This window comes from Gossypium arboreum, chromosome 7 (assembly GCF_025698485.1).
Source record: "Gossypium arboreum isolate Shixiya-1 chromosome 7, ASM2569848v2, whole genome shotgun sequence".
NCBI classification, from domain to species: domain Eukaryota; kingdom Viridiplantae; phylum Streptophyta; class Magnoliopsida; order Malvales; family Malvaceae; genus Gossypium; species Gossypium arboreum.
Window position 1 is genome coordinate 95,814,723 of NC_069076.1, and position 11,796 is coordinate 95,826,518.

At 34.6% G+C, this 11,796-nt stretch overlaps 1 protein-coding gene across 3 annotated transcripts in view; it reads right to left on the reverse strand.

The window, feature by feature from the left end:
• Positions 1-10,575, reverse strand: part of LOC108459881 (protein SWEETIE) — a 41,166-nt gene extending 30,591 nt beyond the window's left edge. For 2 of the 3 annotated variants that reach the window (XM_017759278.2, XM_017759277.2), the window contains exons 1-10: positions 10,044-10,575; positions 9,376-9,583; positions 8,628-8,734; positions 7,649-7,885; positions 7,443-7,532; positions 7,274-7,361; positions 6,603-6,667; positions 6,306-6,410; positions 5,586-5,675; positions 5,379-5,459 (exon numbers count right to left, since the gene is read on the reverse strand). In XM_017759278.2, the coding sequence (XP_017614767.1) occupies positions 5,379-5,459; positions 5,586-5,675; positions 6,306-6,410; positions 6,603-6,667; positions 7,274-7,361; positions 7,443-7,532; positions 7,649-7,885; positions 8,628-8,734; positions 9,376-9,583; positions 10,044-10,211 (1,239 nt within the window). In that variant the 5' untranslated portion in view covers positions 10,212-10,575. Of the gene's footprint in view, positions 1-5,378; positions 5,460-5,585; positions 5,676-6,305; positions 6,411-6,602; positions 6,668-7,273; positions 7,362-7,442; positions 7,533-7,644; positions 7,886-8,627; positions 8,735-9,375; positions 9,584-10,043 lie in introns of those variants that run through there. The other variant, XM_017759279.2, reaches the window with a different exon arrangement.
• Positions 10,576-11,796: the final 1,221 nt, after the last annotated feature.

Sequence of the window (11,796 nt, forward strand, 5' to 3'; positions counted from 1 at the left end):
TCTAGCTCCAATTTTAGTTAGGAGAGATAGGATAAGAACAATTAAATATCCATGAACTTCATCTTGAGAGCTCCATAGTTAGCTTGAGCACAAGAATCACTTTAGAGAGAAAATTAAATGTCTGGTGCAATCTATGAGTATGATCTCACAGATCATTGTATTCCCCTTCATATTACCACAAGTGTTAAGAACAGGCTTTTTCTATTCCATTTTATTCATAAGACATTACATAAATATTTATACACATAGTAAGCCTAACTTAGGAAACTCTATACTAGGAAACAGACTAACTCTAGGGATGCTGTCTAAAAAAACAGCATTAAAGTTAGGGATAGTAATCAGTAAAATATTTACAAAATCCTATCTGATACACTTAAATATTCCTTAATTAGTAAACGTACTCGACACTCCCCTCAAACCGGAAAGTGGATATCATCCATTCTCGACTTGCTTACTAGTTTCGAAACAACTTTCCGCACAACCCTTTGGTAAGTATGTCGCTAGTTGACTATCGGTGGACACAAATGGAGTGCAAATTAAGCCACCGTCCGTTTTTCCTTTATAAAATGTCTCAACCTCAACGTGCTTCGCATCGATCATGTTGAACGGATTATGTGCAATATTGATAGCGACTTATTATCACAATACAACTTCATTGGACCTTCCCACTTGATCTTCAAATCTTCCAAAATAATTTTTAGCCATAATAGCTCACAAATTCCAAGAGCCATCGCCTAAATTCAGCTTCAGACTAAATCTAGCCACAACATTCTGTTTTTACTCCTCCAAGTCACAAGATTGCCTCCTAGGAAAGTGCAATAGCAGAGGTTGATCTTCTATCAACCATAGACCTCGCATAATCTGCATCAAGATAGGCTTCAAGGGTTAAATTCTCCCCTTTTAAATAGGATTCCTTTACCTAGCGTGCCCTTTAAGTCTTGTAGAATTTGATACACAGCTCTAAGATGTGATTCTTTGGGGTTGTGCATAAACCGACTTACAACACCGATTGCATAGGCAATATCCTGGCCCAGTATGAGACAAGTAAATGAGCTTCCTACAAGTCTTTGATATGAACTTTTATCAACTGCTGCTTCTTCTAGTGCATCTCCAAGTCTGTGATTCATCTCTATGGGTGTGTCTGCTGGTTTACATCCCAACTTGCTGTCTCTCAACAAATCAACTATGTATTTTTGCCGAGATACAAAGATTCCTTCCCAAGAGTGTGCCACTTCAAAACCAAGGAAATATTTTAACTTTCCGAGCTCTTTGACTTCAAATTCTTTTACTAGGCATTTCTTTAAATTCTCCATTCCTACCGGTCATCACCAATCACTATAATGTCATCTACATATAAAGCATCACTCCCCACGAAGATGAGTGTTTTACAAGCAGTGTGATCTCCTTGACTCTGTTTATACCCCAACTTGAGCATTACTTTGGTAAATCTTCCAAACCAAGCCCTCGGGACTGTTTTAGTCCGTACAAAGCCTTTTTAGTCCGCAAACTACCTATCCTCAGATTTGGACCGAATCTCGTGGAACATCCATATAGACTTCCTCCTCAAGATCACCATGTAAAAAGGCGTTTTTTATGTCAAATTGCTGTAATTTCCAGCCTCGGTTGGCAGCTAGTGACAACAACACCCTCACAGTGTTCATCTTTGCAACAGGGGCAAATGTCTCAAGGTAGTCTACTCCATACATTTGAGTGTACCCTTTAGCAACCAATCTTGCTTTGTACCTCTCCAAAGAACCATCTGATTTATACTTCACTGTGTACACCTAGCGACATCCCACTGGTTTCTTTCCTCTCGGTAATTCCACCAAGTCCCATGTCTTATTTTTTTCAAGAGCTTCCATTTCAACCTTCATGGCATTTTTCCAATTCTCATCTTCTAATGCCTCGGATACAATTTTGGGAATGGAGATAGAATTTAGGCTAGTAAGAAAGGCTTTGTGGTTATGGGACAATTTTTTGTAAGACAAAAATAAGTACAAGGGATGTTTTGTACAGGCTCTAATCCCTTTTCTAATAGCAATGGGAAATTCATCTAAATTTTTAGTAGTTTCAGAGTAGGTTCAGCAATTACCTCGGGTTGTATAGGAGGAGAAGATGATTGAACTTGCACCGTGCCTTCTTCCTTGAGTAAACCAAGAAGGACGAGTAGTGTCCTGAATCCCTCTTTGTGATTTGGGTGTATGAGGCTCTGCTTTCAGTTGCTGGACAGAGCTGGAATGTGAGTGTTTGGTTGCTTGGACAGAGCTGGAATGTGAGTGTTTGGTTCTTGGACAATAGTTGGAATGTCAAGAAGAAAGAATTCTCTGTCCTTATCTTACGTGAATAAGATCTCCCCAAAGATAAGGACGATTAAAGAAATTCTCTTGTTCGCAAAAGTAACATCCACGATACATAAAATTTTTTGTGGTGGATGATAGCATTTATACCCCTTTTGAGTGGAAGAATAACCGAGAAAGACACACTTGACAGCTCGTGGATCAAATTTTCCTCTATTTTGAGAATGTACATGTACAAAGGCAACACAACCAAATATTTTGGGAGGAAGGTTACTTGAAGTACTAAAATCAGGAAAGAATTTTGCTAGAACTTGCATAGGACTTTGAGATTCAAGGACTTTTGTAGGCAATCTATTTATCATATGAGTAGCAGTTAAAACAGCCTCCCCCCAGTATTGTTTAGGGACATTTTTTTGGAACAAGAGGGCTTCAAGGACTTTTGTAGGCAATCTATTTATCATATGAGTAGCAGTTAAAACAGCCTCCCCCCAGTATTGTTTAGGGACATTTTTTTGGAACAAGAGGGCTCTTGTAATAGCTAAAATGTGACCATTTTTTCTTTTGGCAACACCATTTTGTTGGGGTGTGCTAACACAAGATGACTCATGTATAATGCCTCTTTCTTGGAAATATGGTGAGAGAAACTGATTGAAATAGTCCTTGGCATTGTCGACCTAAACCTTTTATTTCACTCCAAATTGTGTTTTGATCATGTTGTAAAAGGTTGGAAAGACAGACCTTACATCAGATTTCTTTTAAAAGAAATATCCAAGACACACGGTACAATCATCAATAAAGGATACAAACCACCGAGCCCCAAAAATATTTGAAATAGTGGATGGTCCCCAAACATCACTATGAATAAGAGTAAAAGGAGCGGATGTTCTTTTATTGCTTACCTAAAAAGAGGTACGTTTATGTTTTGCAAGTTCACGACATCACAATGGAATTTTTCAACAGTTAATCCTTTGAACAATGAAGGAAACATAATTTTAAGGACTCTAAACAATGGATGACCAAGGCGGAGGTGATGGAGCCAAATTTGGTTTTATTGGTTTTAATAGATTCGGATATGAAAGATAATGGTGAGGAATTGAGCACTAACTTCTCCATTGGATTCCTCAAGATAGTATAGGCCATTTGCTTCCTTAGCATGTCCAATCATCCTCCTCGTATTCTCGCTTCTGAAAAAGACATCGATTGTGATAGAAAACCACACTACAGCTTAGAGTTTTTGGTAATTCTTTGGATGGATAGAAAATTGGTAAATAGTTTTGGAACATGAAGGACATTTTTAAGAGTAAGGGTTTTGTTTATAACAATATCACCTGACCAGCCACTGTGATCACAGAACCATCGACTCTGTTATCTTTCTACTACTAGGGCAAGGTGTATATGAAACAAATTTTTGTGAGGAGTGGGTCATGTGGTCAGTAGCTCTGAGTCAATGACCCAAGAACTTTTGTGGGTATATCCGAGATTTTAGAATTTTGAGAAGAGGATATACCTGAAAAAACCAAACTACTAGTACCTATTGAAGGAGATTTTTCCAATGATCCCAGCAGATTCTTCAACTTCTCAATTTCTTCTTTACTGAACTCAACAGATGATTCTTGAGAATTCCTTCTCCAGTGTTGCTGGTTTTGACAGTTTCAGCCATGTTTCTTTTGAACAAATTCTACAGGCTTGAGGGTTGATCGGGAATGAGAAGAAGTTGCGGACAAAGAAAAAAAATCCCAGAATTTGAGCTAAAAACCTGGCTCGGATACCATGTTAAGAATAGGCTTTTTCTATTCCATTTTATTCATAAGACATTACATAAATATTTATACACATAGTAAGCCTAACTTAGGAAACTCTATACTAGGAAACAGACTAACTCTAGGGATGCTGTCTAAAAAAACAGCCTTAAAGTTAGGGATAGTAATCAGTAAAATATTTACAGAATCCTATCTGATACACTTAAATATTCCTTAATTAGTAAACTGTAATCTGACAACAAGCAACCTAAAAAGGGAAAATTAAATAAACATAGCTCAAGAAAACTTCCAAGACTGGTCATAATGACCTATTGAGTGGCAAAGCTGGAAACTGCATGAGCGTTCATAGATAAGAGGAATTAAACAGCTAAACTGCATCATCGAGATGAGCACTAACTTCAGAATCTTTTTTCCTTGGCCAAATAATAATTTCAGGGAGACAACGTGATGATAGCAGTTACTAAATAAATAACCAAATCAAATCTAAATTGGTTCCATTAGTTGGGTAACAAGTAGAAAGCCTGGTCCCAAAGTGGAATAAGCAAACAATCAAGCCAAATTTAAACAAAAAGCTTATCAGAACCCAAAATACAAACCAAATCAACCTAAAACCTAGAAGAGCCAAGGCCAAAATGATTTATCCCTAAACCATCTACTTGCCTGATTGCTATCTCTAACTGTCAAATATTCCAGGTGAAACATAAAAAAAAATTCTAATTGAAGCAATACACTTCCAAATATGATGTTTTGGCTACAAATACCATGTTGTATTCCTAGCACTATTGAGGAAGTTGACACAATACCATACCTGTTTGCAATGTTTTGTATTGCACAAGTTACTTTAACCAAAAGTGTCAAGTCCATGTAACAAAAATGACACATTTACTTCTTTTTCATGTGCATGTATCTCCACAATTTTATATCAACAAAAGATAACCATATGGACCATACCAATGATTCATAGTAGGAAAATTCATTTTCCAAAAATTTTCACCTTCCTTAACAGACAAAACATGTATCAAGCTTAGAGAACTTAATGATGTGAGCGTTTTAGCAACTAACTAATGTTAAGAATACATAATGCAATTACACTCCAAACTTTATGATTTAATATATATGTTCTTTGAATCATTGGTATGAGGTGGAACATAGAATGACTAAAACTAACAACTTATGAAACAATATATTTGGAAACATCATGATCAACATGGAGACTTCATCCTATAAGTGCACTAGATAATCATCTACTAGAAACTTATTATCAAATATATTTTGGGAAATGCTTACAAGAAAGAGGAAAATTTTGCATTAACAAGAGTACCTCTCCTAGAGTTTTCAAAGTATATGACAGGGTACGCAGGGCAGCAATTTTCATTGAAGGGCTGGCTTCTGGAGATTGAAGCTGCAAGTGTCCGCCAGCACACAACACCCACCCACAGGGAAAGGAAATTTAATTTAATTAAATGAAAAAAAATTTAGAAATGAAACTTCATGAAGACTGGAGACAGAATACGAATCTGTAGCATACCTGCTCTCCGAGGAAAACTGTAAAGCTCCTTTGAGAAGGTTCCGTCATCTGATCAGTTACACCAACGCGTAGGATATAGAGAGCACATGCCTTCAGTAAAACAGGTAACTCTTCAGCTTTTGAATGAAACCACAATACCACATGATTATTCTGTTTATAAACTTAGTACAAGGAAAAACTTAGCAATGCTTCAACCTTTAGCAATATTCCATTCCTACAGAACAGAACAAAAAACATTTGTTGTACAAAGGAACAAGAATCCAGTAAGACATTTCTGAAATTTACCAAAAGCTTAAATGTTACACCAGATTATCTGCATTGACTTCCAGTACCTATCCTCAAAGCATGATGCAAGAAATTTGGAACAGGCAATTTCCCATAAACATTTTTAAAAAATTCACAAACAAAAGATGAGAAAAATGTTAACATATAGCAACAGTTTCTTTAACATGCATAAACTTCCCTCAAATGAACCTCTATAGATAAGCATTACTTAATTCTGATATATATGCATTAATGTAATACAAATTCAGAAATAAGAATACCAAACAGAAAGACAGATACCAATACATCAGATGTATGAGAAAACAATAAAGGTATAACAGACACTAGCACTTTTCACTGGGATTTTGCTTATTCTTTGATGCTTTTCTGTTCCAATTTGTCACCCAATAAATAAATCTGGAGATATGTTAAAATCCAATTTTCTCAACCACATACCACTACATGGGCATCAAAAGATGTATCCATACGAAGCATGTCCATAATGTTCAAAGCATAATTTTGAAGCTCAATATCTAGATGTAGATACTTCAAATGAATTGCCTGCCAGAAAGAATTCAAAGAAAAAATTATTAAATCATCATCATTTGTAAACCCATAAGATAGGAAATTTACTGGGCATGCTACTTGTTTGATAGTAAAAGCTAATTTGTTCTAATTGAGAGATTTTAAAAGCCAAGACAAAAGGATATGCATTTTAAGAGGGAAATGGAGCAAGTAAATGATTTAGTATACCTGTAAAAAGAACACCCAAGATAAGGTAAGGCCAACACGAATATCCTTTGACCGAGAACCACTAGCTGTAAATTAAGGAATTTGTAAGTGTAATGATAGATGTAAATTTAGGACTTATAATAGGATGTAAATAATGTAAGTTGTAGGATTTAATGTAGGCTGTAATTTAGTTGATTCCCTTTTATGTACATTGTATTACAGTATAAAATCACATTCAAGCTCGAGGAAATAATCAAGCTGAGATATTCAGAAATAAATCCCTTTTCCATCTCTCTTCTTCCTTCCTTTCTTCTCCCTTCTATATCTTCCTTCTTCTCATGACAGTATCATATTTTTTTCTTCTCTCCATTTTTCTGTTTTCTCTCGATTCACAGTAAGAAATACAAGATGTTACTGAAGAAAATTCATTGACAGTTCAAAGCAAATGCTTATGAGAAAGAAGAAAAGATAAGAACATCAAAGGCTGCAAATCTTCCGGGTCACCGCACCAACTTTTAGATCATGAAATGTTATTATCCTTGACAAATTATTCAAGCATCAAAAGGTGCTAAATCAGAAGCTAACCATGACTAAACTGGCCTAAAATATCTATTTAAATAAAAATTGGCACGATAAACAATTTTAGACTAATAATAGAGGTCTGAATAACATCCAACCAAACAAGAGCATACCTTTTGTGAAAGGCAAAGCCAGATGCCTCTGTAAACCACCTTCTAGTTTCTTCGGTGGAGGAAAAGGGCCTTTTCCCCTTGGTTGAACCTAGCAAGAGTTATAATGATAGTTTAAATAAACTCAAAAGGGAAAACAAGAAATAAAAAACAAAATCTGACATGTCTATACCTGCGCCTCAGGATTCATTCCAAGAGCAACCAATGAGCCCAGAGCTTCAGCAAATGCATCCCGAACAGAAGTTACTGAATCCTCAAGAGCCTAGTGAGAATAGAAGTAAAAATAGCAGATAGATAACAACCCCAAAATATAAGAGATCAAGAAAGTACTTTAAGAAAAAATGCAACAAGAAGAAGATAACAAAGAAGAACACCTGCCTTGACGCAATATGTAGCTAAACTATCAAATTCTGCAACCCCTAGACCAGGTCCCCCTATGTTGGCAATAGCCTTCAAACAACGTGCTGCAGCTATTCTAACAACAAAAGCTTTGTCTCCAATGCCAAATCTTGTAATGAGACGAAATGCCTCAGTATATGCTGAAGCAGCAGCACTACCACCACAGCCTTCCAAAGCATTCTGAAGCATGAGCAAAGCCTCTTGTCTCACAAACTCCTAAAATTCAGGATAAACATGTTGAAGACACAGGCATAAATGAGTAATAAAATTAATACCAACAATTTTTCAACTACCAAATTCTTGATAGCACCGTAGCGGAAAATGATTAACAAATTGTTGATATCAGGGTTTTTGGTTTTTGCATAGTTTTGTTAAGGGCGCAATGCACATTCAAAGGCACTAGACCCCTTATATTGCTAAAGGTTCTAAAGAAAGAACCACACACTTGAATGAAATAAGGTGCAATACGTGCATGCATGTGTATATACATATATATATAAGCCTAAGATATATAATGCTGTTAATAAAACCCAAAGAGTGATCCACTTTTATCTTACAAAACAGGTCAGAATTTATTTTTTCTTTTTTTTTTTTTGGCCAATATGCTGATTAAAAACTCAAATATGAGAAATTAAGAGTTTGATATTATCCCTTCATTTTACAGCTAAAAGTACAGTTACTGGAAAAAATTAAACAAAAATAAAACAAATGCAATATGACTTCAATCAAAAGGCTTTTTTGCACTTAATCGACTTAAGAAAGCATGCTTAGGTGCACCAGGTGTACACATGATCGACCAAAAGTGTCTGAAGCACTTTTTTTGTCTTATACTGCACCTAGGCATGCACCTTGACATCACTGCTTTTCTCTTTCAATAATTTCTCTGATATTTTCACATAAATTTTATGGCTTACAGTTGATAAATTGTATAAAAAAAATGCATATCAAAAGAATATACCTCATGATATTTCATCAGTTTTGTAGCAATAATAGTTGTTTCAAGCAAACCCGAAGTTATTCTTCTTCCAAAATGCTGATATAACTTGCCCAAACACTGTGCAGCACCTACAAATTCAAATCAAATGCTCATAACACAAGAAACAATCTATAATTCAAAAAATATCTATAGAGGAAAAAACAAATCCTCTTGAGATCATGAGAAGCAGTCTTTCAGTAAGAAAATTTTATGGCCTTCCCACCGCAAAAAGAAAAAAGGGACCAAATTTATTGATTATGAGCATTAACTTATAATGAAAGGGATTAGGAAAAAATAGCAAGAAATCAATAAAATTAGGGCTGAATAAACACGTAAGAAAGAAGATGGAGCTCTAGAAAATGTAGGTTTATAGAAAACCTCTAGTTTCTCTGTAGTAATTCAAAGAAATAATAAGAATAATAAAATTGCTGGCAGTAAAGCTTGCTTAGACTGGGATGAAAATAACAATGACGTACTTATTCCTTCATTGAATTTTAACAGCAAAGGCTGCTAACTTATTAAATCAGGATGAAAATAACAATGACATACTTATTCCTTAATTGAATATTAAGATTTTTTCAATTTCTAAGGTATTGCTAATACTAGCTTATTTGTTTTTGTTGAAAAGTATCCTTGTACCAAGGCAATATTGTAGTTACGAGGACATTCTGCCACTTCTAGTTAAAAAGAATGATCTAAGCACAATACAGTTTCTTGCAGCTTCACTAACCAGCAATTCTCTGCGGCTCACTCCGCTTCCCATCAGAAAGAAATCCTTGGAGACTACTGGCCCTTGAGTATATTGAAATGCTATCTCCTTTAGATATTATCCTTGCCATTGCAACCGATGCCAAGTGACGCACAGGACGTTTAGCACCAAGAATAAGCAAGGAATATAAGGCATCCTCACATTTTCTTTGCCACAACAAGATAGATTCCTGAAATTTAATATTTTCAAGTCAAGAAAATAAAACTCCACTCCAAAAGAATAAATTTTCAAAGTCACTAAAATCTAAGAACAAAAAACACTGGAACCCAAATGTCAGACCCCTTCTACTACATTTACATTGAACTTGGAACTAATAAGTACTTCAGTGAAGCAAGTGATTTATCTATATTAATCTGTATAATCACAATTCATTTTCATAATAAAGCTAACTATTGAATGATAAACGTGACACCTCGCCAATATTTCAAACCAGAACTAAATCGCTTCTTACCAAATTAAAATGCGGAAGTTTATAAGAAATTGCGAGTCAAATCTTCACAGACATGAACTTCACTAAATATCACACATAAACAAACAGAATAAATAACTAAAAGGGAACACGATCTGACAGAATTCTACAATTAGTTTGTGTACTGAAATAGTAAAAGGTAGGATCTGGGAAAAAGGACCTTAGGCTCGTCGTCGAGGGCAGTGAGGAGATCGGAGAGAAGATCAAAGCAAAGGAGAGGGTCGGGAGATTTCTGCGATGCGGATGCAACGATGGACTCAAGCTGAGCTACCAAGACGCCGAAGCGTGAGAGAGGAACGTTCTCTCTCACGTAATTCATCCTAGTCATTTCTCTCTTCTTTTTTTCGGCAAGGAAGCCAGTGAATCTAATGAAAACTAATATCTACTCCAGTGGCTCCCTAAATGGAAACGAAGGTTCGGCTTTCGTTAATAATTTCAAGATTGTTTGTTTTGATTATTAAACGTTAAAAAATTATAATTTGGTGACTAATATTTTCAAAATAATCTGATTTAATCACTAAATTTTAAAAATTATAATTTAATCATTAATATTTTTAAAATAATTTTTAAAATGGTTTGTTAAAGTCACTCACCGCTAAGTGAGTAATGGTGAAAAATATATAAATTCATAAAAAATATATATTAGAGCTTGAGATGTAGTAACCCTAGCTTTCAGTGTAAGGTTAATGCCAAATCAATTTGCTTACTTTCCAATTTCTTCTTACCTTGATTTGCATCTCAAAATTTTAATTCAGACCGAAACCCAGTCACACTTGTTACCCGGTCCATTGTATTATATTTAATTCAGACCGAAACTCAATCACACTTGTTACCCGGTCCATTGTATTATATACATTTGAATAAGTCTCCTAATTTTACTAGAGTAATATTTCATTATTTCTAGTTGGGTTGTTGCTGGAAATTTGTAAATAGTTTTGGATTTAATTTGTTATCTTTTGAATATTTTATTTTGTAAGCGCGACTATATATATTCGTGACGATAAAGCATACGAATAAACCAAACAATTCTTCCATCAAATACTTCAACAATTAAATTTCTTTTCTAACACGTTGCTGGTGCCTTTGTCGACTGTTTTACACCTTCCGAGCTGGATCGCTACAAGTTTTGGGGGCTTTCGGTGAGATTAGAGCACCTTTCGAAATAAATAACAACACTCGAAAGAAACTTCTCCTTAACACTGATCCAAGCAAAATGAAATAGAATAGTCGAGTGAATGAAATAAAACGCCTAAAAGTGGAAATTTAAAAGAGTGAAGGACTGGTATTGGGAAAAGATGGGCATGGAGTTTAAAAAGGCAAAGACAGAGCCCCTAATACCTGACAGAATATGAGACTTTGTTTTTTATTTTCATTTTAACGATTTCCGTTATGCATTTATAATTTTAAATTCTTTTATCTATTTTATGTATTTATTATATATTTATAAGTTTATATATTTTCAGAATTTTCTTATTTATTTAAAAATAATTTTAAAATATTTTATCATTTTATATAAAATTAGAGTCAATTGATAAAAAATATAAAAGTTAAAAGATTAAATTTATTATTATACCTATAAAAAAATGATATGACCAAATAAAACAATTTTAAAATTTTAATGATTGAATTGTATATTTTAAAGTTTAGTGACTGATAAAGTGAGAATATTCATGAAATAGGGAACAAAGATGAGATGATAATGAATCACATGAAAAGGAGGCAAAATTAGCCATATATGAAAAAAATATATTTTGTCAAACAGGTAGGTTTTCACACTTTTTCAAAATACGATTTATTTCTTTAAATTTTCAAAAAAATCAATTTAGCCTGAAAATGCGGTATACGTTTTTTAAGAGAGGCCGCATCCCTTCATGATCCTCTATATTTTCATGGTGACAATACTCAATATACAT